Consider the following 27790-nt stretch of genomic DNA (forward strand, 5'->3'; position numbering starts at 1 on the left):
ACAAATTAGACATGGAGGAGAGAACAACAACACGATAAGTAGGATTCCTCAAGGGTACATCCCATGGGAGCAGGTTTAGAGTAGCATCTCCGTACTTTAAAAAGTCTGTGGGCCTCTGGGTTTTGGAGCCAGACACGTTAATGTAGAGAGACACCTTAATGCTTTGCTACTGTGGACTTTAATGCAGTCAACAGTGTGAGCACCCAAACAACGTTTTAACTTTCTAGGCTCAGTCAGTATGGTCCAGTCACAAGTCTAACATGTCATAAGAATGTCAAATATCCAGAAGTCAAATAATAAACTTGACTAAGTTTAAATAACGATTTATTCATAAACAGTGACTCGAAGTTACATTCCGAGCTATATATCTGTAGTCGAATTTTCGTATTCAGATGGAGATGATTATTCGATATTGAGTGATTTGATAAAAAAAAAAAAAAAGCTTTGTTCACTTATCAAAACGGACTTGACTATCTTGTATTTGGGGGAAGCATCAGTAATTTCTTTGAGAAACAAACTTCAGCACGGGGTTATAACCATTCGAGACGTAGTGAATTTATTTTCCGGTTGGTGTTTAGACAACAAATGAGCTTCATAACTAGGTGGTCTGTGATGTCAAGACAGTGAATTTGTATTCTCGTTTTGCGATTGGACGTGTCCCCTCTTTCAGGGGCGTGGAACGCTCCAAGCTGCTACATTGGAAAGCGGTAAAAGCTTCACATATTCTCAGACGTAGCGGAGCAGGTCAAGTTTGGATTTCTATAGAGTGAGGCAGTCGGCTTTGGCTGTATTTGAGGAGATACATCCCGTTGAAATCTTGCACAAATGGCTGTTATCGCGGTTCTTTTACCAGTCCTGCTAATTGTAAGAACAGGTATGTGTTGAACTGTTACTAGACGTTTTGGTAGAGTGATCATATGCAAGATTTTAACTATTATTTTATTGTGATAATTTCAGAAACCTGTTTAGGTAGTTCCGTACAAAATGCCCTTGTTTGCCGTTGCGAGGTTTGGGCGTTTGCTTATTGTCTGAGCACAAATTGTAACTGACTTGACTGAGTTTGTGCATGCAGTTTATAACGATATTATTATGTGCAGAAAACATTTATAGCTCGGCAAATATATTTATTTGTACAAATAATACAATTCAGTGTAAGTAACATACACTTTCAAGAAGCGCAAAGTCGGGCAAATGACAGGTGTCGCTCTCACTGGCCATTTTGAAGAATATAGTATACCAGATGAAACTCAACACTTGTGTTGTACAAAAATACTCTACTCGCCTACCAGAAATTGCAAAGAAAACCTCAAATAATTGATCGTGACCATATTTTCGGTCGGAATGACATTGGAAAGCTTTGCGCTACGAACTGCGTCGGGTACATAAGGCAAGCGTACAGCACATGATCATAGAATAATTGAAAGAGCAGAGTTCTACAGCAGAGTATTTTGATAAAATACCTACGTAAAAATAACCTTTATCCCTTTATTTTCGCATCACTGGTTGAATGGCAGGGCGCAAAATATAGCATAGCCCACTTGTGTAATTCTGAATGTTCCACTGACCACATGCTTCTTATCAGTTGCAGGCTTTGGAATAGATCCTGAATTACAAATCGACATCATCAGTGAACTGGATTTGGCTAACGCAACATACGGAATAACACAAGTCGCGGGTCTTCATAATAACAGCAAAGCCTTCTTATTTCGAGGTAATGTGTAATTTATTTGCAAATACAGCGTGTGAATTATAAAACAAAAAGTGTGCACCATATTGCTTTAAGATATTTTTTACCCACTGAAAGAGGACTGAAGGAAGGCTGGGCTAATTTTTAAGATTACCAGTGGACATTTCACCCACTACCACCTTCTTGCATTACAGTGAAGGGGTGTCAGTAGTGTTGTAGGACTGCCCATTCCCATTCCAGCTGTAGGGGTCCTAAAAAATAGTTTTAGTTTAGTTTTAGTTTAGTTTCTTTCCTTAAGTCTAGTTTTATCCTTCTTTCCTTTCTCTTCTTCTTCTTCTTCTTCTTCTTCTTCTTCTTCTCCTTCTTCTTCTTCTTCATTTGTTTGTCGTTTCATGTTGGATTCTTTTTAGCTTTGTGTTGTCTTTGAAAATTATTTTTAAATAGTTGTTGTGGTGTTTCAGCTTCAATGGAAATTCAGTTGGACTGCTCAATGGCTAAATGAGGATGTTCTATGGAATGAGAAGGAAATGCTCCCAGAGTCAATTGAAATAATTTCAGTCGAATTACTGCTGAAACATGCTGAAAAAGCATAAAAGTGAACTCTTAATAAATGCAATCACATCACCTCCACATTCTATACTCTTTGTTTTTGAGTGATTGCATAAGAAATCTATATGATTTTTATGTGCTCTTACAACACTGTCATGGAAATGTGATGCATGTTGCTACTTTCATCATTTTGACAGTGTTGTAATACTGTTTGGTTTATTTTTGAGATTCAGATGAGATTCCTCATAAATTATATGGAGTAATTATGGTACTCATGATGCCTTTAAAGTGCATGCTACACAGAACCATTTGTGCTTTACATTCCTAGCTCTTGTATCTGGGTAATATAACTCGTTTGAGAGTTGAATCTCGTCTCAAGGGTAAGCAAGATGGGGGGAAATCCATCAGACTTAGTGGGCATTGATTAAATGCTGCCCGTGCCTGAACCCTCATGTCTCAGGGTGCACTGTGGGATAGGCTTGAAGACTCAGCCCACCTCATTAATGCCTCTACTGCACTAGCTTGACCTTTCACTGCAAGTATGATTGTTTAAACAGTTCTGCCAACTGGTTTCTCAATTTCTCCCACTCAAGGAGGGCTTTTCTAAAGCATGGTATGTTGATGGTTTTTTTGGGGTTTTTTTTCTGGCTCTTTTCATCACTTTCATCTTTAGAAGAAGCAATGGTGGAAACATAGAAAAGTGTTTCTGTCTTTTACACGATATCATTAATAAATATCTTAAAAGCATTTCAAAGTCAACTATAAAATTAAGGCTTCAGACAATTTGTTGTTGGTTGATTCGTTGACTCAATCTCCTCAGCATTCAGAGGTTCAAGGTACATGTAACTTGGAATCCCTTGTCAGTTACAGACAGAAGGCTGATATCAGGCTGATTTGCTACCAGTTGCAGAGAGTAATTGCCCTCCATTTGCTGTTATTGTTGGTGCGTGATTCATAAACAACAGATGGCCTGGCAAAAGAAACCCCATGCTTTTATGACTGCACATTTATACTTGGAGGAAAATACGTTAGCCACGGTGCTCCTAATAAGCACTCAATTTCAAACAGACAAGGCAATTTTGGACTAAAAAATGCCACAGTTTAAATTTAGTTCATGTTGCCTTTGAAATATTTGCATTGGAAAACAAGAACATTCATTCTGTTACATCGTTATGTGCTGGTCCTGGACTAGACTAGACTGTGAGTAGACTGTGAGTCCATTCAGTTTATTTTGTTTATGTGAAATATGTGTTCTAAACAGCTCCTGCTGATGTCTATTGCTGGTCTGTTGCTTGTCACATAAATGTTAAACTGATTGTGTGTTATTGAATGGAGAGTTAGTTATCCAAGTGAGCATAAAAATGGCGCTGTATTGATTGCTCAATTTTGCCGTCAAGTGATTTGATCAGATGAATAGATCCGTAGGGATTATCTTCTCATTAAGGTGGTTGAGTAGCTCATTACAGGGACATACCATCCATTTCTAGTCTCTGTATACCTCTGTATTGTTCCAGTAAGAAAATAAATCCATATTTGGTGGTGTCCAGTTCTTTGTCTCTTAACTATTAATTTCAGATAAGGTATTCAGTGGGATTTTCTTGCGAATTTTGTTGCTGTAATGCTAAAATGTTTTCAGTGAAGCTAACCTACCTAGTAAAGCAGACTTAAAGTCCTTATAATTAGTTGGACCTTGCAGCTGTGGAGAGTTTGATGACACATATAAGATGTATTAAGGTTGACTAGCTGTTGATTTGTTCCAAACTAGCATTCACAGTTATAACGAGGGACTTTTGGGAACATGCCGAACGTATTTCTATAGACAGCCTTGTTAAATTAACAAAAGAACAACATAAGGAACATAATTTTAATTAAATTCCTGCACCTCGTAAGGTGTTCTGACATTTACAAGAGAGAATAAGACATCAAAAAAGCAATAAAAATCCACAATATAGGCTTACATCTTATTTGGCTAACCATTGGCTGTTGTAGAAATTGTGGATGTCTCAGTGATTGGGTGTAAAAAAACTAACCCTCCTGGTGATATGAGAAGTGTGTACATACTTATACTGGTCTTTATATAATATAATATGATATGTATGTCAGGTTTATCAAGGATTTTCTCTGGTACCACTGAAGTCAAAACATCTGGTCACCCCACCTACACTTTGAGGCTGTATTGGATTCTGCTGATTTATGAGAGATGAGCTTGGCCCATACCAACTGAGGGAACTGCCTTCTATTCAACCAGCCACAGGCAGGAGGCCATCAAAATCTGTGGCCTGAATCCTGTCCCTGAGTGGAATGGAAGCCATCAAACCACTCATGTTTTATTTATGACCTGGTGGTTGTTCAGCTGGAGAGTCCCAGAAGTCACACCTTCCAGGAATCAGAGAGTAGTATTATCCAAGCTGAATTACACAATCAGAGAGAAGGGTGGATTTTGAATCTGTGTAGAGTACAGTACATTTATGCACCTTTGTGTTTTACTGTCTTTCTGTTTTATTGTGTTTTTTGATGTATGCAGAATTTATCCTCAGTGTTTGTGGTAGTCCAACTGGAATTGTCATAATGCAGATCACAAAAATATTTGTGGTACCTTCCTTGACCATTTATGTTTACAACATGTGCCTGAATGATGAGTCCGTAGGTGTTTCCGAAGGCAGCACAGCCTCTGTGGTTCTGATCTGTCCTTGGTAGAGGTCCTTGAACATGGAATCAATGCTGAGTACTTTAAATAATTATTGTCACCTTCCTGCTGTATGAGGAATTATTTACAGGCCAAAATATAAGTCAGTAAAAATGAAGAGTTTTAACAGGAGCATTAGATGACATGTAGGCTATATAATGATCTTCTTTTTCCAATACACTATTTATATAAAGTATTAACACATAATAATGACACAGTTACTATCCGATTGTTCGTATAATTAATTACATGTCTACATCATCTCAGTCTAACTTGGAGTGTTTTGAACGGGGATATTAAAATATTATGCCAAATGCTTTTAGTATGTAACTCCAGAGTTGTGTTGCCATTTAGTGTTTGAGCTGAGTGCACTTGTGATTGTCTGTGTGGACTTTGTGGTTTGTAGAATTGCAATATTTTTTATACTTATTTATATTCATATTTTTATATTTATTTTTATTTTTAGAATTTTCTTTCTGCGTGCTTTTCAACTAGAATTCAGCTGAACTGTTGCGCTGTTCTGTTGTTCTACAATGGTAGAATCAATGAAGACCTGCCAACATGGTTTGATCATAGAAATAAAATTAAAGTTTGAAATGAGGGGTTTTGAAGCAGAGACTTCGGCAGCATAGCCGTTGGCCAGATTGCATTTGGCCAGCTGGTTTTAGATATAATTATCATTAAATTGTAAGACTTCACCAGACTTCTGAAATAAGCATTTCCAGTTCTTTCATGTGTAATGCAGCACTGAGCACACAGGACACTGAGCTTTCTTGGAATATTTTCCAAATGTATTGTGCTCTGCAGTAGGCGGTTTAGTTTTACATAAAACTGAAACCTATATCCTGTGCATCACTTCGTCAATACCATGCGAGTTTCTGTTATTTATCTTGCTTAATAGTATGTAAGCAAGGCCACCGGCTCTCTTTACATTTGGAATAAAACTGTGGGGCTGTACCGTGACCTGTTGAACGTTGCTGCCACCTATTTTTGCAACCAACTGAAGGTCTTGAGCAAAGTTTATCATTTTAGACCCCATTTGTTTAATTTAGGTTGACCGTCTTGTGGTATACACAGACTCCTCGTAATGGTCTTAAGCAATGAGAATACAGCAGTGAAGGATACAGTACTTGGACAGGATACAATACAGTTAAATTATTACAATTAAATTAGAGAGTATTTTAAGGTTTTTTGACCTTTGTCAGTATACTCAAACATTTGCCCAAACCTGTTGCAAGTTATGCGTTGCATTTAGTTAATTATATAAATAATTACACTCAACAAAAAGGGCTGAATGACAGTTTCTTTCTAACCCACTAAAATACTGAACAATTAAGACACGTTGTAGATAAAAGCAAACATGATATATTTAAAGTCCAGGTGGCAGAATGTCTCCTCAAGCTTCCAGTTGGCTACTTTTTATCACCAGGCTAACTCAAAATAACTAAAGAAAAACACACACACAAAAGAAAAAAAAATGGGGAACTTTTGTGAAGACCATTTTCTGTTAGTCCAATTGATCAGATGCCATGACAGTTCTATAAATATTCTCTGGACTCACTGACAACAGTTTGTTTCGAATGAAGTATGGAACCTGGAAGCATTCCTCAAGAACGTAGTTACGCTCTAAAGTTCAGCTATGATGGATAAAGTGTTATTTTTGTTTTATCGAGTGATACCACATTTTGTGGAATACCAGGTCCCAATTTTGACCAGCTCTCATTTCACCTTCCAGCAGATATGCTGATGTCTTGTATTCTGTCCTAGGTATATTTAGTCGGCTGAAACAGGCCTGTAATCCTCTCTTTTAAGAAAGACGCTAAACAGGTTTTAATCGCGTTCCACACTGATGCAAAGACATGAACAAGAAAGAGTATTTTTAAATAGCTTGATTGAAGAAGAGAAGTATATGTAACCAAAACAGGATTAATTATCATTAGTTGTCAAATTCTCATGAAGCCCATTCAACAGGGACGGCTAGTATGGTATCTAGGTCACAGGGAGAGCCTTTTTTCTTGATGCAGAGCAGTGGACACCCCCTATAAAATGTTGCATCAGTCATGCCTTGGCAGCTGAACACACTCATTATGCATGCATTCTTATGCATACACTGCAAACATCATAGCAATTAAGTGAAACGCATACTGTCATACTCCTATGTCTCTTATACTACTCTTATAACTCTTCTGTTCCCTCAGGCTCAACTTATCAGTGTGAGAGAAATGTCAGCATGTCTGCTTATCTCTTCTGCAGTCCTTCTGGTGGAAATATTATAGACCAATTAAACTTCTTTTATTCATAGTCCCAAACTCTGTATAAAACAAAAACAATTACTTTAATGCTCTTATCTTTTTAATCAAGGTTTCAGTATAATTAATCAGCCTTTGTGTTTTGTATGGACTGAAAGACCGAAGCTGTCGCAAGCTGTATGTGCATAAGTGAGGGGTTTTTTTTTTTATTATTATTATCTTTACAGTATTCATTTGTATGTATTGAACGTGCCAATGTTCTTTTGTCTTGTAAATTAAATGTCGCATGGGACAAATGTCTGTGTAATAGAATTTGTTCTGTATCTGAAATGAACTGAATTACTTTAGATTTTGATGATCTTAATGGGACCTTTTACACTGTAAAGAACACAGGAAAATGACAAAGGTAGTGTCAAAATTAGTATTTTCTTTAGCTCTGATGAGACAAAAGAAGCAAAGAGCTCGGCGTGAATTCCCAGCCTTACATCCCCAGGTCTCTGCTGAGCTGTTGCAGTCTGGTTTGAACTGTGCGGGAGGGTGGGGGGGGGGGGGGGGGGGGGGGGGGGGGGGGTTGCCGTGTCCTCGTCTGATGGCAAGGATTCAGGGACTAATGAGAAGCTTTGAGGAGTGAGCTGAGCCCTTAGAGCGCTCTCTCTCTGCAATATCTTGTACGGCACGAGTTGAGCTTGTTTACAACATAACTTGCCGTATACTTTTACCCTCATGAATGATGGAAGCCTGTGTGGGACTGATGAAGCAGTGGTTATGTGCTCTCCAGCATTTTTGGAGTGTAGCTTCACAGAAGTACCAACTGTGTCACAGCACTGGTAAGGCAGTGATTGTTTATCAGTTCTGAAAATGATCAAAGGCAGAAAAGATTAAAAGAAGCAGTGAGATGTGAATGCACCCCAAGGCAACATCCTTGTTTGTTTGGCAAGGATGTTGAAGGAGGAAAATGTGTTGTTGTACAAAAAGTTGTGTTACATCATGGCTGATGCTATAACCATAACAATAAAGAATGTTCTGTGTGTAAGCACCACTTCACTGTGTCCAGGCTTTGCCAGAATTTGAATGGAGCTCGCTTCAAGATGGAGAAGGGACAGCTTTATCTGTACAGTTGCACACATAGTATTTCGCTGGAGGTTGTTCGCACTGAAACCATTTCTCTCGCCAGCAGTACTCTGTCATCATAGAAGCATTGTGGCAAAGGTTTTCCACTCTTTGGTGGCAGTACAGTACATTATTATCCCCACAGCTTTGAGGCAGTTGCATGCTAACTGTGTTACGTGTGTTACTCAAGGTGCTGAGCTGGGAGTCAGGAAGCCTGTGGAGGTTTATCAAACCCTTGTTATGCAGAGTGCATTTCTCCAGGCACAGAAAAGGCTGAGAAAGTTGTTTGTCAAAAAGCTGGAGGAACATCTGGAGCACCATCGATTTTAATAATTCATTCTCCGTCTTCATAATCAGCTATGCAGAGAATATGAATGACTAACCTTCACAGATACGCCCTCCCAAATCCAGTCCCATCTGAGGGATCTGGAGGCGAGACATAGTGAAGATACAAACATACACACACTGAGCTGAGTATATTGCGTCTGTTTTACATATCTGTTCCTCAACGTGAAATCTATCCCAGTGTCTCTTTGATTTCATGCTTCTCTTATGGAGAAAACTAGTGCTTAAAGCTTTGCCGTTGTCTTGTTTTTGTTGACATCCTTTTTAGCTTCTTTTCAATAGAAAAAGTGTAAAAGGTGCATCCGGGCAGAAAAAAAGAGACATTTTATTTCCATATTGTTGGAGTTTTGCTCATTTTTGGTTGTGCATGGTTTGCTTTACATCTTTAAGATGTTATCCTATCATAGGTGTTAATTTTCAACAGTTGTGGACTTCTGCTTTCATACCTGATTTGAACATTATCACAACCACAGTGACTGTACAGATACTGCAAATGTATAATGGATGCGAAGGAAGGCGTGTTTTGATTTTCATGAAATGGATGCGCAATTGGACCAAGACATCCTCTTCTCAAGCTCAAAAGTCCTCTAATGTGCTATTTGCTGTTTGTCACTGAATGCAGTAAATGTACAAGCTCATCATTAGAATTCCATCAGTCTTTTCCTAGCGGATAGTGTCTTTGTGGTTTTGTTTGTGTAATTGGCACGGTTTGAGTAGCTCTGACAGAGTATGAAAGCTGAGTCATCACTATGGCATGGAAGAAGATTCTGAGACCTGTTTGGCATGTTTTGATGCCTTTGTCCTGTATTCATTCTTTGTCGTTCCATAGTTTCGGAAGTCCTTTATCTGGTGATCATTTGTGTTGTTTAGGAGTAAAACAGACAAATCACAGTTCTGTTTGTTTAAACTGTCATTACACCCCAAACCTCACTTCACTGACAAAAAAATAGATGTTGATTATTTAAGCACTTATTATGAAGTTACTCATCTTCATTCTTTATGATGCATTTTCTACCCACAGAGCAGCTCACGACATGACTTCTGTGGCCAGAAACTGTGGACTGAAAAAAACTCCCAGAAAAAATGTTGTTGCAGTACAAAGTTATGAGAGGCTTTTGTATTTGTCTGTGAATTAGGAGGGCTGTTGCCAGTCCCTCATGCACATCAATGAGAAATGGCAGGAGTGTGCAGGAGACCAAGACAAGTAGACAAGATAAAACTGTTGTATAGACAAGGCCAACCAATATAATACTGCATGCAATAATGCAGTTATTATTTCAGGCCCAAATGTGCTTTTAAAACTATTGCTATATTGCAGTGTAAGCATGAGCAACAACTTTTTAAAGGCCTTATTGGACATTGGTTTGGTATTTGCTAGTGACATTAATTTAAGAAGAAGAAGAAGAAGAATATCTTGCTTCATATTTTCCACCAATAGGGAGGAAACATGGACAGGCAACTTGAAACAATCCTCAGTTTTCTGTGAAGTATGCAAAAAAAGTGGTTTCTTCAAAAGGTGACATGGCAACGAATCTATTTTATCACCACGGACCAGATCACCTATTGTTTTATATTTGATGTTTGACCCCTACTAACATTACAATAAAAAAGTCAAGGGTCAGAGGCGCTAATTTAGTTTTATCATCAGGATTTTTAACGTTCAGTATATATACACTTACTACTTGAATTGAATTTGTACTCATTCATTGACTTTTTGGAAGAATACACAGACCGTACACATTTTTTGCACTTTGTTATAAATATTATTGCACGCATGTCTAAAAGAAATATGATATTATTAGAAGGCTAGATGTCCTACAACAGAGCAGTGCTCTGATGTATGATAGGGGTTTGAAAATATCATGCAGTTATTAAGTGCCAAAATCAGCAAGATTGTGCATTCAGATTGGTGACTTTATAGGCCATACCCACAGACAGAGAGACTGAGTCTTCGTGTAGTGACATTTTCAGTGCTGATGAAACATGTCATGGAGGAAAACTGCAGGAAGCCTGTCTAGGAATAGATTTTGAGTTACAAGGTACAATGTGACTTTCAGTAAGCTACTGACAGCCTAACTACATCATGGTGATCTAACAGCACTGAGGCAGCTTGATATATTTTTAGCATTGCACTGTTGTTTTGATGCTGTCAATGCTGAGACTGAGCCTATGGTCTGAACCTGGTCACATGTGTAGCCTTTTAAACATTAGATCAATTCAAAAGCTTTCCTCCATGACATGTGAAAGTATAAGGCTAGATGACATTTATGACTATATGGGTACGACACAGGTTATTATGCTGTGTGGTTGTGTGGTTGAAGCTCAGTGTGTGTTTGTCAACCAGGCAGCTCATGCTTTTGGGCTTTGCAGCGTGAAAGCGTCTGTGATGCATCTCAGTCTGAACTGTTCTCACCCTTCTTTGCCCTGTCCATGCACTTACTGTCTGGATTCAGCTTAACACTCTGACCACAATCATCACACTGTCTCTCTTTTTTCTCTCATTCTTTCCATCTCTCTCTCTCTCTCTCTCTCTCTCTCTCTCTCTGCCTCACCCCTTCTTTTTCTCAGTGCTTTTTTTTTTTTGGTCTAGCATTTTTTTGGCATCAGTTGACCTGAAAACCATCTGTTTTTGAACAAGACAAATTGGTTTTTTTTTTAAGCAATTGGCAAGTCAGTGCCTGTAATTGTTCAGGTGGTGAGAGCATTGTAATTGTGTCATTTAGCTTTCTTTTTCCTGTTTTGACTCCACTCCAGTGCATACAGTGGCTCTCCATGCAAACACAGTGGGGACACTCCTGTTTTGAGATGCTTCTGATTTACATGTAGAATGTGACGAAGAATTACTCCCACTGTAGCTGTGGCAGTGCTGTGCTGATTGTCTGAAACATTCTTAGCGGTGAAAGTGGGCTATAAGTGGGTGCTTTTTGCATTGCCAGAGGGGAAGAAGAAGAAGAAGAAGACTGAAAAGAACATTAAACCTCACATTAAATAACCCTTGGGAAAATGGTCTGTATAAGAGGTGCGTGCACATATTCTCAGATGTAGTACAGTCGTATGGTGTTCAGCAGCAGATTATTTTGTTGGGATCTGGATTATCATTATTCTTGAGGAGCCTCTGGCTTGTGGGTGTGAGTGTTTGTGAAGACGTTTTAATTGCGTGTGTCTCATTCTGCCGTCTGGTCACTGAAACTCTCTGCAGAAATGAGATAAATTATGCCGCAGGCCTGGTTCTGCAAAATAAATACAGAGGTCTCATCAATCCACACAGATTTTCAGATTTACAGTTTTTACTGATCTGTTTTCTCCCTCTGCCTCGATTGATATCAATATTACCTCTGTGGTGGGCAAGCTCTCTTTGGATTGCCCGATCACAGATATTCATAGTTTTAAGGTAGATCCATTTGTTCTGAATCTCTCCTAAGTATACAAATTTCAAATTAGTTAAAATGTGGCTAATGTGGTTGCTGATACCATCATACAGCTCTTCCTCACAAGGTCCTATTCACTAATAGTCTTTACATTTACATTTACCTAACATTTGTTCATTCAGCATACACTCTTATCCAAGGCAGCTTTCAAGATGTCTTTGAGAGGTTGAAAGTATTTTGTCAATATTGATTGTTATTTTGGGAAATGTTGTAAAATTTGCAAGGTACCTTATGATAGAAATGACATTTGTCCTCTCCAGAATTTTTAATCGAAATTAAAAAAGTCTGGTTGCTCTGAAGTCTGCCTTCGAACACAATTGATTTTATGGACCAAACTATTTAAAATTGTCAGGAGGGGCCTGATCTCTCATGGAGTCTTTTCAGAACTGAAAGCGCTAGTGTTGCTCATCCCTGTAAAATAAGATACACACACACACACACACACAGACAGAGAGAGAGAGAGAGAGAGAGAGAGACACCTCCCAGTCTGCAGATGGAAAAGAGTGAGGATGGCGGGCAAGTCATTCTTATCTCATCTTGCTGATGCTCTCCTGAGGCCAACGCTGCTTAATAAAGCATCTGGGGGTATGGGGCCAGCATTACGAGCCAGACGCCTGATTGGGAATCCCTCTCTCTCTCAGTCTTTTTTTCTCTCTCGCCAGGGGGATCCTTAACCAGCGCCAGTCTCACGCTGCCAGTGTGGCTCCAGCTTAGATTACAGTGCACAGAGGACTCTGGGAATGATGAGGAAAGATACAGAGCTTCAATATCTGCAGACTACCCAGTGATTTTCTATTATAGTAAAGCAGCAAGACTTCATTGGCACAATTTGTGTGTCTGGGGTGTTTTTTATTATTGCCAGGTGACTCTCATATCATATATACATGGATTCACGTCAGTGATTGTTGAATCAGAATTGAACGGCAGGGATTGCAAAACAGTGATTTAATGCGATGTTTAAGGTTGTTGTTGTTACATTTTGACCTGGGGACTAATTTTGGGTAAGTGCTAGGATCGTGAGTGATCTATCAGAACACATAAAAGAAACAAACCCAGGGCTTTGCTCGGCAGAGAACTGAGAGGCTTCGGTATCTTTGTATGTCAGGATAAAATGAAGCATAGAGTATTGCCACACAGGACATCACCGTGCTCCTCATCTACCTCAGATATTTTTGCCGAGATAATCGTATTTACGAAAGGCTATACCCGTCATCTTTTACACTTATGTCCATAGCTCTTGCCACATTCTCTGTCCCAATTTTGGTGCTCCCCACAGTGCAAGCCACATTCAGTGCCTCAGTCTCTCCCCTTCTCCTAATGATCACTACCTGCCCGTCCTTGGCAGTGCTCTGCCAGGAGCTGAAGAAATTAGGGCAGCTCCTCTGGGTCTGGCTGATAAGCAGGAGTAGAGATGAGCTTCCAGGGGCCCCGGCACTCCCTGGTGCACGTCACCACTGGCTACAGAGCAAATTTCATTTATCAAACTTCGCCTGGAAAAAGAGAGAGACTGGAGCCTTCTCCAAAGGATAGGGGCATTAGGAGGTATCTCAAATAAATATTTGATGTCCATATGTGGAAATAAAAAGGCAGAACACGAGGGGCAGTCTAATCCAGCTTTGTTGTTACTTGAAACGTGATCCAACCGTTTATCAAATGACTGTAGTCAGTGGATGTCTGTCTGTAGACTATGCCTGGTTGGTTATTTCAGAAAGATTGGCTGAATCAAATCAAGAGTAAATAAATCATAGGAAAAGTCAAAGAATTACATTGCTACAAACATGATTATAGGATGTGTAATCAGTATGCTTGACGGAAAATTTAAAACACCAATCCGTTTGCCTGTATGGGCCTGCCACAGAAAACAATGTCAGCCCTCCATAGAGCTTAGTTGAACAGACATCTAAGTTGTGTGGAAATTCGTGTGTACCTGGTTGTACAACCACCCATCATTAAAATATAATAGTGTCATATGTATGCAGACTTTTTTTTCCCACAGAATATCTCATGATGTGAAATTTTAATGAAATGTGACAGTCTTAGGAGTCACTTCAGTTCCCTCCACCACAAAAAAAAACTCCCGCTCAGAGGCTTTGGATTTGACTGGAGCTAATTTGTGTGCATAAATGCATGATTTAACATAAAATATCCACAAAAAGCTCGGCTTTGAACAGTTTTTTTTTCTCCTTCTGAATTTTTGTAGCATTTTTTAAGATCATTCTGAAACGAATGAGTCAACATACAGTGTTGCTAAAAAAATGCGACCTTTCAGTGCTTTTGGGGGGAAAAAATATGAAGGAAAGTTGCTCAAGTGAAACTATCAATAAATATAGATAAAACAAGTGAATACTGATAAATATATTAAACGTGCCTATCTCACCTTGTCAGCTCATGAGTATTTGAACTGCCTCCTTTGCCTTGATGTTCTCATGCACCTGTGTGTTTTGGTGTTGTGTATTTTGGATAAACCAAATTTGTTCCTGTGTCTCATAGTTGTTTTCAAAACCCACACATGCACGTATATACCGCTCACTATACTTCTTATTTATCAGTGTATTCAGTCAGTACATGTGAAATGTATTAACTACTGAACTGAACAACAACTTAAATGTGGTCAGCATTCTTTCAGTTTTGTGAACTTGGAAAGGAGAGCAGTGTCACGTTGATAGTGTTTGTTTTATGTCGGTGGCAGGATTGATAACCACACAGTTACACAGCACAGAGTATGTTCTGCTGTTGATGGACTAGACAGTGGTAGTTTTATGTTTTATTTAAAAAGAAAAAAAGCTGGGTAACAGCAAAAGAGCAACTGCAGAGCGCAGAGTTCAGCCTGTCTTTGATCTGATTTCTGAGGAGAGACTCAGACCTCTGCCCACCGTCTACACATTATCACACATAACATCAGCTAAAGATCCCTGACTACACATCTCTACAACTCATTTACACTCACACACACGCACACACACACATGCACACACACACTCACACACTCACACACACACACACACACACGCACACACACACACGCACACACACACACACATACACACACACACACACACACACACACAAGACTGGAGGTAAAGGAGCTCCATGTTTATTCTATTGATTTATCACTCCCTCTCAGCATGGAAAGCCAAATCTGTTGAATACGTTAATATTCACTGCAGCTGAAGTGAGGAGCTTTCACTGGAGTTTGACAATATAATTTTGTCTGACAGTAAAGTTAAAAAAAAACAAAACAAAACTTGTAAGTTTTTAAATGTATTGGATAGGCTGCATACTGCATTTGCATGTAGTTGAGTTACATGTATTCTGAGGTTCTTGGTAGTCACGTTAGAGTGGCAGTGTATCAGTCATTCAGAAAGAACAAGGTCGTCTGTAAAGAGCACCACCGATGAGGTTTTCAGTCTATTGATGAGAACAAAGTACGCAGAAAAGTGTATTTTATAGAAATGAGATAAATGTGCCTCTTTTAACATGTCCCCAGCAGCCTGTTTCAGCATATTTATTTCACAGTAAACATTAAGTGAGCAAGGGCAATACATTTTCCATTTAAACCAAAAGAAAATTACACAACAGTGGCTTCTTGCGATGTTTAAATCGCTCACAGTAAAATTTGGGAGCGAGAGATAGAGAGTACAGGTCTTTAGAAATTGAAGAGGACAGACACCTTTATTATGAATTACATTTCCTTGTGAGTTCCACTATTTTAAGTTTGGTTAATGGTCTCAATGTGTCATGAAATGAACTAGTCAAAGGATGTACATAAATGCTGCCTACAACATTAGTGTCGATGATTCATCTATTCACCGCTGTATCTGTGTTCTTCTTATATTTAGCCACTGCTCAAGAAAAAGCATGAAGTGACAGATCCATTTTTTCTGTCATTACAGAATTACATTTAGTTTTACTAAATTCACAGAGCTCCTCCAATATAGATTTCCCTTCTGGTCTTTGAGCATCAGTTTTATATTTGACACTGTGATACTGATTGTGAAAGTCTAACTGACATTACGAACTTCCACTGGCAACTTTTCAGGGCTAGTGATGGTTCCCTCTGCTTCTGACACCCTCACACAGCACACACATGCGGTGTGACACTCGATTTATGAGTTCTTTAGGATGTGTTGGCGTAGCCTTGTGAAGTCATCCCCGAGTAGTTTTAAGCTGACAGGTGTTTGTTTATGGTGTGTTCTTGTGAAGCACTCTGAGGATCTCTCCCTTCAACCCCTACCTCACAGAAACATTTAAAAAAAAAAATCCTTTAGAGGAGTCCTATTTTCCGTATGCTGAGTTTTGATGCCGCTGTCAGTTAACTGAAAGTCCTCAGAGTAGTCTAAAGAGATTATCATGAGAAATTTCATTGAAATAAGATTTGCTGGAAAACTAACAGAAGAACAGTTAAGCTCCAGCTGGGTTACACATGAGAGTTGGTTGTTTGTTTTCTATGATTATGGAACATTTGTTTTCAGTGAATAATGCCCATGGTGTCTCATTTGCTGTTATCTCTGGAGTGGTAACCTAGTAACTCTACCATTATAGCGTCGTGCTGGTCTAAGCCTCTCAGTGATTTGACATGGGGTAGTGAATCTCATACTCGTTTGCAGTTTTTTCGGCTTAGCTGTAATGCAGCACTGGAGACTGTGTGACTGAAGGAAGCTGAGGATGAGGCTGCCCTGACTGCTGATGTCATCATTTTGTGTCTTGGTATGTTGTGTCCTCCTGCTGACATGCAGAGCTCAGAGCTCAAAGCTCCGTCAGATAGAGACCCTGGGGACCTTAAAGAGCCCATCAAGAAGAGACAGAGACAGGCTGCTGTCTTCTCTGAGTGGACTGTCTGTCACACTCGGCTATAAGTGTGAAGACCAGGGTACAAACCAGGACTTGTTTTCTGGCAAACACTGTATGCGCAGATGAACACACACACACACACACACACACACACAAATGCACACAAACGCACACACACTCGCACACTCACACAAAACACACACACATGCACACACACAATATAATCTACTCCACTACGAATACATGAGACTTATGTTTATGAAAATTTTATAGGGGTTCAGATCACCTACAAACAGCTGCTGAGGACCGTAAAGCACTACATAGCACATAATCTTGCAGGGCTTTTACAGTGAGGCCATTCTGCATATACTGTTGACACAAAACCTTTTTAATGGATCTGGCCCTGCATTTGTTATGAGGCCCTCAACATAATGTTGTGAAATTAATGACACAATAAAGGGATTAAAGGTTACAAGGCATTTATTGCCAAGCAAATAAACCTGCCTGATGATAGAATACTACAGAGCTTTCAGAGCTAATGGGGGTCATTTGTACGGCAGGGACTTTTTTCCTGTCCTGTTTGATTTTCTTGTGGGCAGCTCCCCACTGAAAAAGTCAGATCTGATTGCGGCAAGCTGAGGGTGTTTTCCTGATTGTTTTTAGCTCTTTTTAATTTACAGATACACAGAGAGCGGTCAACGCTCCATCACACATCACAGACAAGATTCTGCAGCTCTTCAGGAGTAAAAGCGAGTTCACTTTCCTGGCCTCTGTTCAACAGAAGTCTTCAACATCAGGAGTCCTGTTCTCCATCCATGAATCCGAACACAGGTAATGCATCTAAAATTCTCTTTTTATTTCAAGCCCTAACTTTCTAGTCTGCTAGACATTGTACTTTCTGGGAAAATGACTAAGGACGGCCCTGTTGGAGGCGAAGGCATAGATCATCTCCATCTCATTCATTCCTCGTACACCTTTCATCAGCCTGTGAAAAGATCAATTTCAGATTACTCTAGACTGGTAATGGGTGCTACCTACGAACGATGCAGGAAAAGGGTGTGAAATGGAAACGTGGGGTCTGACAATGGGCTTTGTTAGGTAGGTTTTGCTTGTGCAGCGAATCTCTCCGTAGATTATTGAACATGAATTTGATTTGACGTTCATCTGGTTCTATTGTTCATTAGTTTCCCATTTTTTTTATTTAAGAATTCACAATTCACTGTGTCTAAGTATAGTCATGTGATGATTTCAAAGTCCCAGCACCTTTCCAGTGTTTTTGCAGATTTAGTCAGTTAAAATTCAGACTCAAGAGCAGTAATCCTGGTTCCAGGGACTTTGTTAGATAGAGTGCGTGCGTTGTGTCTTCTATTACTAATAGTAAGTGGCTGCGTTTGTGCCTGGAAGAAATCTTTCAGAGACATAATAACTAGCACACTCTTACTCCACTGAGAAAGCTTTCCAATGAATTGTCTGTAAAGGGCATGAAAAACATTGATTTTCTCTTCCCCTAGAAGGTAAAAGCTTTCAGTTGCATCAAGTGGCTGAGCAATGTGAGAGCTGTTGAGCATGTTTTCTTTACTGTGAAAGTGTCTAATTAAAACACAGCTGTGTGAGAATAAAAAAAAAAAATCTGAACGATTATTTTGTTAATTCTGGTAGATGCATAGAAGATGGGTGTGAATGTAACAAAGAGACATTGGAGTATTAAAATGCCAATTTTTTTTTGGGGGGGGGGGGGGGGTCTTTATACCTCATACTGATTTTGTTAATTACTATTGGACTGTCCTATTCTATCCACTAGTCTAAATAGCCAAATGGGGCCAGTGCAGGGTCCGACTTGATATTACTTGTTACATTCTACAATGTACCATTTGCCCCTGTAAACTGAAATGATATATTCTTTTTTTTATTTCTTTGATGTGCTGCACAGAATGAGATCTGTATTGGCTGACCCATTCACTTCTATTCACTGAATTGACAAATCTCCAGTTAGACGAGGAACATGTTCACTATTTGATCCTTTAATAGCTTTTCTGCTTCATTGTTCCCTTGATACACAGGCATGGAGTTGTGCATTGTCAGCATAATAGTATGTGTACGATCAGTGTGAGAGAGCTTTTTTTTTTTTTTTTTTCAGGGTTTTAGGGTTGGGATCAGATCTTCAGAAGAACACGTACAATGTACATTTCTTTCCAAGCAGCAGTTTAGTAGTACTTTTCTTTATTTTCATACCCTTTCAGCACAGTTCATTATCATGTATTACAGTGGTCATCTACAGTAATTTAGCTTCACTCCTGTCAGTGAATAAGTGAGCAGAGGTGCTGTGGCTGATGGATCTTTGATTCGACTGATATGAGCTGTCATCTGACTAAATGAAACTGATGATTTCATTTCATCCTCACATGATGACAAGCCGGATTCCTACGTACAGCCATCCTGTTGTTTTGTAGATACTGGGACTTGAATCAGTGCTCCTTTGATGTTTTGAAATGTAATTTAATGTCTTTCAAACACAGTCTTCCGAAATGGTTGTTAATTTTCAGTATGTTAATTGCACAAGATTTGAACATGCTCTGCATATAAGGGTGCCTGTGTTGCTATGGAAACTGCCATACCAGGAAGAAGGGTAGGGGTCATTTTTTGTCAGTTGGGAAACAGATGACCAGGAAGCAGATGACTACATACTGTACACTCTGTGCTTGTATTAACGTATACCTATAACCAACTGATTTTGTCTCACCTCTCAAATATGGTATTTTTTAGACTAATCATTTTTGTGATTTAGGAATTCACACAAAATTGATGAGCAAGAGGTATATGTACTGTTGAAGCTTTTATGTAAATAATGTACATTTTGTTAGCTGCTTTACAAAACCTTTTGTTGGACCAGCATGGTTCTGAGAGCACTTTTTCAAATTTAATTTTATTTTATTTCATATATTTCTTTAATTGTCTTGCTGTATAACAGTATTCCCATATGGAAGTTCCTTTGTCTGTGGCACAATTTGCTGTCCTCCAGGAGAGATTAAAAAAAAAAAGATTGATACTCTAAACTGGTCTTTGCACAGCTGCACGGCTATTCTGGTAAATCCCTATAGGACCAGAAAGAGGAGACATGGCACTGTAGATTGATGGGAAATGTAGTCCAGGGCCCTGTGATTCAGAAATGGTGTTTCAGTAGCTGATGGTGCTCTCTAGACTGCTAGTAATGGAACTGTATCTCATTCTTATTTTCTTGACTCCAGCAGGTCACATTGTCCTCAAAGGCTGAATATACACCTTTTTTTTTAATGGCACAAGGCCTTGATATGGAGGCTTTTTACTCCTGTCATATTCGAGCTGTGCATACAGCATTTTATGTCTCTTAACTTGGACATAAGGAGAACATACTGTATTTCTAATTTTTAATATATGTATATATATTTAACTGGAAGGTTTGAAAATGGATGGGACTTTCAGTGTGAAACTTATTTAGGTATTTGGTTGGGTGGTGTGCTGCTCAGTAGCCATAAATATGAATGAGCCCTGTTTGGATGGGCCAGTATGAGAAATGCGGTAGGAAAATAAAATATCATGCTCTGCTGAGAACAGCTACCCTGGCTGAATGAATGAACCCTGCTAGCTCCCTGGACTTTAAAGTATTCATGACTACACACACACACACACACACACACATACACCCACTCTCTCACACACACACACGCACACACACGCACACACACAAGCACAGTGCCCTGTGTGACCTATGAATGTGAACTCTGACCTCTTATCCTTTTCTTCCATAGTTATTTTGAGCTGGAGAGCAGTGGTCTTCGGGAAGAGATCCGCTATCACTATCGCTTTAATGGGAAGCCACGATCTGAATCCTTCCCTTACAGACTGGCCGACGGACAGTGGCATAAAGTCGCTCTGACAGTCAGTGCCTCCCACCTACTGCTCCATGTTGACTGCAACAGGTAAACATAAAAACATCACAGCTCTCCACCCGTAAACTCTCACCCACTTTAAAATGATCAATGTTTAATCCTGCTGACACAAAATAAAGGTGCACTTACACATGCATTTTTTGTTTTGTTTCTTAAATATTCAGACATTTTAGTCAGGCTGTTTTTTTAATACATATAGTATGTGAAATGACATGATGGAAAACAGGAACAATACCAGGTTTTATGGCAAAAAAGCCCACTCCGAACTTCATGGTCCTTTATAGAGCAGTGTGACTAGTGAGAGCGTATTAGCGCCTATATCCCCTCATAATTCTCCATAGGAGGAATCAGTAATGACAGTTTTGCAGGTAGAGAGGTGTAGTCTGTCAGGAAGACAACCTGGGAGATTTCCAAGCTCATGTCTGCCACGGTCACCCCGGCTATTAGCATTTGTTAAGTCAAAGTGAGAAAACTGATTAGCTTGTTGTCTTTATCAAGTTCAATATTTACACTTTTCATTTCCTGTCTGATAGTGACAACTCATACAGAATATGACAGCCAGACTACACATTTAGACTTGAGAGAGTTTTATGGCAGTTCCTGTAATTATTTTTAGACTGTAATTACTGTGCTTGTGATAATGCAGTCTTGTCAAATGGTGACAGAATTGACTCATTGACACTTAGGGTAAACAGCTTCATGTAGAAGGAACAGCTTTTAAGAGCTGTTCTTCAAATGTGAATGGACAAAGGACTAATGCTTTTAACTTCTGTGATCACATTTGAGAGTTCATTAGTAGGACAGGTAATACTCTTATATATAACCTTTATGATGCCATATTCCCTCCAGTGATTGTTGGCATAAAAGTAAAATGTATGCCACTGTAGCCATGTAGCATCATTTTGAAGGCTGCTTTACCTGTCTGATGATTAGCCTTATCATACATTTGGTTACCAGAATCATTTTTTGCAGTCGTTTGGGGTATGTTGTAATGTGTGTGTGTGTGTGACTGTGTCTGTGTGTGTTTGTGTGTGTGTGTGAGAGAGAGAGAGAGAGAGAGAAAGAGAGAGAGAGAGAGAGAGTGAAAAAGAGTTTCTCCTCATCTTTAGTGTAATTACATCCCCCCATAATCCATGGTCAGGGTTTTGTAATTTGCCCTGTGATATTTTCACAAGTCATTACACAAACATTCTGAATACAGCAAATTTTAGCTAGATAAAAGGCACTACTACTAGTATAGCTTCATCTAAAATTCTTCGTCTCCAAGAATTGTGTTCTCTTTTTTCCTTCATGTGTCATAATGTCTGTCACACTGGAGTACGAGAACCTCTCTTTGATGAACTGTGATGACAATAATCTAATCAAATACCCTCTTCTATAAACAAAATTGATGTTATTTAACATTATGACATTGCATATTATGAAAGTGCAAGGATTTGTTTTATATTCAGGTGACAAAGACCTAATTCACTTAATGGTGTACTCTGTGAGGTGGGCGTCAAAGAACATGTTTTCAGAATGGAACTTCGGATGAACAAAAATTGCTGCTGTTTAAACAGTTAATTTGCATAATAAATACAGCACTCACATGTAATTTCCCAATGAACTGTTGCTTCCATAATCACTGGTGCACTGTAGTGATGTTCTTTGCGTAGTACTATTGTATAAATTGTAAAGTCATTGCAATGTTGTAATCAGGTGCTCTAAGCCAGAGAGGTGGTCTGCTCACTCTGTTCACAATCTGTGCTATGATGTACAGAATACTAAGATGTTCTGACAATATGATAAATCATTTTTTGCTGTGATGTTGCTCTGTTCTGCTGGCTGCAGTATTTTGAGCAATAACCTGCTGTTCTCTGACTGTTTCGACCTGCTTGATGTCTGTGTTGGCCTGCGAGTACAGCACACATACAGTGAGAAACTTTCAAAGCCACACACGACTACAGCTGAAAGGAGCAATAAAGAGGGGGAGGCTTTTCCACAAACTTTTTAGTTTGTTTGTTTTATTTTATAAATGACCTGCGTGAGACTAAACAACCAATTAAATTGCCATGTCTTACCAAACGATGAATTTTGGAAGATACATAGAACTCTGTTATTACATACATGCCAGAAGAATCCAGAGGACAGGACAGTGGAAGAAGCATAATAGCTAAGGAACAGAGTGAATAAATATATTAATAAATAAACAAACTTGGTATGTTTGTATGTATTTATGTATGTATGAACTGATTGATTCACTCACTGATTTGTTAATTTCTTCATTCATCCTCATTGTCTTTTTCTTTAACATGTAAGGGAAAACAATACGTAGCAGTTAAAAGGAAGCTGGAGACTCCAGGAAAGAAAGACATTGTTAAATATGCATACAAATAGTGCATGCTTCTATGTTTACTTCATCTTCCCAGCACATCACAGTTCTTAAAGAGTTTTTGTTGCACTTCCTAGTCAATATCAAAACATACAACTAGATACTGTGATCTCTAAGCAGTTTCATTCAATTCAACAAAGACCCTGTCAGCGAAGTAAACTGCCATCTCTGGGAATTGATCTGCACAAGAGCAGTTAATGATAGTTCTTTTGGCCTGGGATTAACGACCATCTCGCCACTGTTATTGCTGTGACCTTTTTTCCCCTTAAATATCAAGATATGCAAAGCACGGTGAGTTCCTATAGCTGCCATGTCCATTGTTCAGTCAGCGTCCGAAAAAGGGCATAAAATATAACAGTTGTAGTTTTTAAAAATTGCTAATTATTGATCAGTTCTAGATAGTCATATGGGTTTATATCTTTTTTTTTCCAACAGACTTGCTCTAGGTTCAGCGGGTGAACAAATTATTGCGAATAACATGTTAATAGCCATATGATAACCATATGGCGGTGTATGAGACTTTTGGCTCAGTTTTGTGGATTTGCTCAACAAGTTTGACTATCTGTGAGCCTAACTTTAGTTGACATACGTTTATTAGAAATTTGTAACTTTGACGTAGTGTTAGCACATCACTTGTGTTATATTAACATAATGTCTATCAGTGCACCAGTTTTCATTAAAGAAAGGGAGAAAGGGAGTATGATGAAAAAGAAACAACAAGCCGCCTGTGTACCAACAGGACCCCTAATCACAAAGGCATGTTGCAGTCAGAATAAAAAGCCTACCACTGTGGATCACTGTTTACATTAAGACAAATGTTTTTATGATTTTCTCTGTAGATAAGTGGGAAAACTGTTGTAAACATTAACCTTTTAGGCATTTTCATTTTAAATTTGTTTTAGTGTGAGAGAGTTGCACTAATTACCTGCACTTAATTTGTTTACATAACAGGCACTTTATAGAGGAAGTGCCTTTGATGGCCTATGGTGTAGGTTTTCATGTAAGAGCCTGAATACAGCGAAGTGTGGATGGTAAATTTGTGGTCCTAAGTTAAGCACGGCTCTGCTTATAGACCTGCACAATGATCTCATTGGTTTGTGGTCAGCGAATGAGAGTAATTAGAGTAGTGCCAATTGTCATGTGTAACAAGTAATGTGGTAATTCATTTGGAGCCTTCTTTAGCTGGCCAGGAATTTTACACTAACGCTGTCAAATGTCAAATAACGCTGTCACTCTTTTAAGAGCATGTGGCACTTAATTGAATTCCGTAAGAGCGGTCACATTTAAGCTGTCAACATTCAGTTGTACTGCTTTATCTTTATATAGTGCCTAAACATAGCATTAAACAATTAATGTACACCATTAAACATAACCATTACAAGATGACAAAAAATAGTCTGCTCAAGGAATATTTTTCATTATCTGTTTGAACACTATTCAGTGTGTAACATTTATGTCTATCTCTCTCTCTCTCTCTCTCTCTCTGTCTCGCTGTGCTCACAATCGTAATATCAATGGCAGAGATAAGAACTGTAGCAGAGTGGGAAAAAAATTGTTGCCAGTAGGATTTCAGGAGGATTTAAGGATTTGAACTGGTTTAACAGCCCTGTTGACTTTTGTCATGTTTTATTATATTGTATTGTATGGTATTGTATTGTATTGTATTGTGTTACATTTGTTTATTTATTGGAATCACCAAGTGTCCCACAAAGTGGTCTAATTATTTTTTTTGACTTCAGAAGAAAAACAAAAGGAGGAAAACAGTAAGACATAAAAGATGTGTGTAAATACATGAGTGTGGGGTGGAATCAGTGAGAGGTCATGTTGATAGATGAATGCCATCACATGCAGGAGAGCCTTTTGGAGCCTAAATGATTTTCCATGTTGGGTCATTCACTCACACAGTCTCTGAGGTAATGAGGATACATTGAGTATTCATGGCAACCAATCTTTTCTCTCACAGTCATTAGTGTTTTTGCCCTCAGATGACACAGTGTCCTCAGGCAGAGGGACCCTAGACTGCATATGGCACCTGTGGCTATGAACAATCAGCAGTATTTGACACTGGCAGCTTAATAGCACACACAGTACACATTTTGTCCCAATAGCACACATTTTGGCCCAAAGCTACATTCGGCAGATTATGTCTGTGTGATAAATGTGCCATTAACCCAGATGCAATACACTCAATCCTTTCTGTCACTGGGGTGGTTTGATAAGTTGCTGTGGAAAAGATGGTAATGAGGGAAATTGGTTTCTAATTGACATACTTAAATTCTAGCTGAAATGTGAACCACAGAGCTCTGTGTACCAATAAACAGTCAATTATGTTTTCTAGTAGACTTGCAATATAAACCTCTGTACATTATTGATATTGTGTCATGTATAAATTATGATGTGTACTAAATTGTAACATGTAATTCAATGTCTTGTTTTTAAAACTCAGTTACCGTTAAGTACACAGCAAATACTTTACCTTGTTGCCTCAGAGGAAGTACACCTCAGAGTCAACTTCAGAGACCAAAATGTAATGTTAATTTTTCATAAGCTTTAGGTATCATCGCATGAGCACATCATGATGCATGATATATATCATACAAACTCACTCAATCAAACCAAAAGACTGTGTACAGTAAAAGGCTGTAAAAGACTTTTTTGTGCTGCAGACGAAGGCTGTTTTGTGCTTCTTTCTGCTTTTATAAAGTATTTAATCATGACTGCTCATGTGGTGTCAATGGGTCTATGTGGTGTTGCATCGTGTACTGTGTAAGAGATTATGGGCTCTATCTTACACGGCACAAACCGAAACGCAAGTGTCTTTTTGCTAGTTTCAGACCGACGCAGTTGTCATTTTCCTGTCCAGTGCCCACACTGTTTAATTAGCAAATGAACTTGTGTCCATCTGCGCAGTTGGTCTTAAAATAAGGTGTGGTCCGACACGTTGCTGGCATGTTGCTATTTTGAATGCAACTGAAAGCCTCTGTGCTTACACGAACCAAAGCCTTGTCTAACGTAATGTCACAGTTGTTTCATTGAAAATTGGAGTGCCTGATTGGACAGAGGATTGAGAGACGGCGGAGGCAGTGAATCAGCGAATCGCTCATTTTCATCCAGGTGCCAAGTCCGCCATTGTAATAGCGATCCATCAAGGTGCCAGTGCAGGTGGCTTTTAAATGGAATGGGAGCTGACACTCTGATTGGTTTATTGCACGTTACACCCAAAACACACCTACGATTAATTAAGAGACTAAGTACAACCCCTTTGCACCTTGCACCTTATGTTGTGCTCAGATTATCCACTGTTAAACTAGCAAAAGTGATTTGTACACGCCCTAAATGCACTTACGCCATGCACTTTAGAATGTGCGCTTCATAAAATAGAGACCTAAATCTCTTTGTTGGTAGCTGCAGTGATGGGACTGGGTCAGAGATGCTATTGCCAAAAATTGCAAGCAATTATGTAGTAGATCATTCAGAGTTATGGGGTATTATGTCAGCATGTAGTTCTGTCTGATTCAGCCCCATTGACTGACCACACAGCATTCCCTGTAGCTGTGAACTGGACCAGGCATTGATACATGCTCTGTGTGTATAATCATGTCTCTTCTTAAACAAACTTTACTTTTGTCCGTTTACTGATGTTTAAATATCCACACTCAAAAGAAGTCAGTGTAAACACAAGCTTGTGACAGTAATTCTTTCGTGGTATGGCTTCTTTTTTCCCCGAACAAAGTAACCTCTTGCATTAGCATAAGATGGACGTGATTTCGAGGATAATGAGTAAGTATTTAAAATGCTAATAAACCTTCGCAGTGATATATCATCTCTCCACAACTCCTATTTCTTGCTCTCCCTCTTTTTCTCTGTTTGTATAAAGAGAAAGAACCATAATGGAACTGATGAAGTGTAGCTCTCAGTAATGAGGTGGCATATCTTAGGGAAACACTACACCTGATGGGGCAGTTTAAGAGCATGTAAAACGCCTGTGTGAAAGACTTCAGAAATCAGAATGAGAAAATCAATGTAATGTCTGCTTCAGCCCTGTGCTTACTCTAATAAGCCACACAGTGAATTGACCAATTACTTAAGAAAAACTAAAACTGTAGGGCCTCGAGACTAATTTACACTCTTTCATTTGAAAAAGAGTCTCTTTGTTGGTGTTGCAGTTGCATAAATCCCATCATGCACTGGTCTTTGTGAGAGAAGACAGCACTTGGGAATAACAAATTATGTGTGGCCCTCAGGTCTTCCAATCAATAGCTAGACTCAGCAGAACAACTAAAACGAGATAAATGAGTGCTTCCGTCCATGGTAACAATGCACTCGCAGTCTCTCTCCTGATAATTACCTGCACAGTTATAGGGCTTAATGGAGGAAAACTTTAAATGTCAATGGATGGTAAATTGAAATCCTTTGCTACTATTGATTTTCTCTTTGGTTGGACTGTACACTGGCTACTACACAGAGAGAACCTGGTTACTGACCAGTTCATGACTATTTGACTGTTGCCAGCTAATTCTCAGACTATTTTAAATCTTGCCGTCTCTGCTGAACTGACCTCTTTACTGGTAGTGAACCCCCAAGGCTGGGTGAGTTTTTTGTTAAAGACATGTTGATTGGCAGTGTCACATAAGGATACTTAATCTAA

General features: G+C 39.0%; 1 protein-coding gene across 1 annotated transcript in view; it reads left to right on the top strand.

Moving 5' to 3' along the window:
* The first annotated feature begins 825 nt into the window (after positions 1 to 825).
* The window catches only part of LOC115805327 (protein kinase C-binding protein NELL1-like), a 108549-nt gene continuing 81584 nt past the window's right edge, over positions 826 to 27790 (top strand). Inside the window, exons 1-4 of the mRNA XM_030765879.1 lie at positions 826 to 874; positions 1601 to 1711; positions 17526 to 17676; positions 20631 to 20801. Coding sequence (XP_030621739.1) covers positions 826 to 874; positions 1601 to 1711; positions 17526 to 17676; positions 20631 to 20801 — 482 coding nt within the window. The remainder of the gene's footprint in view (positions 875 to 1600; positions 1712 to 17525; positions 17677 to 20630; positions 20802 to 27790) is intronic.

Source organism: Chanos chanos, chromosome 2, assembly GCF_902362185.1.
Source record: "Chanos chanos chromosome 2, fChaCha1.1, whole genome shotgun sequence".
In the NCBI taxonomy this organism is placed as follows: domain Eukaryota; kingdom Metazoa; phylum Chordata; class Actinopteri; order Gonorynchiformes; family Chanidae; genus Chanos; species Chanos chanos.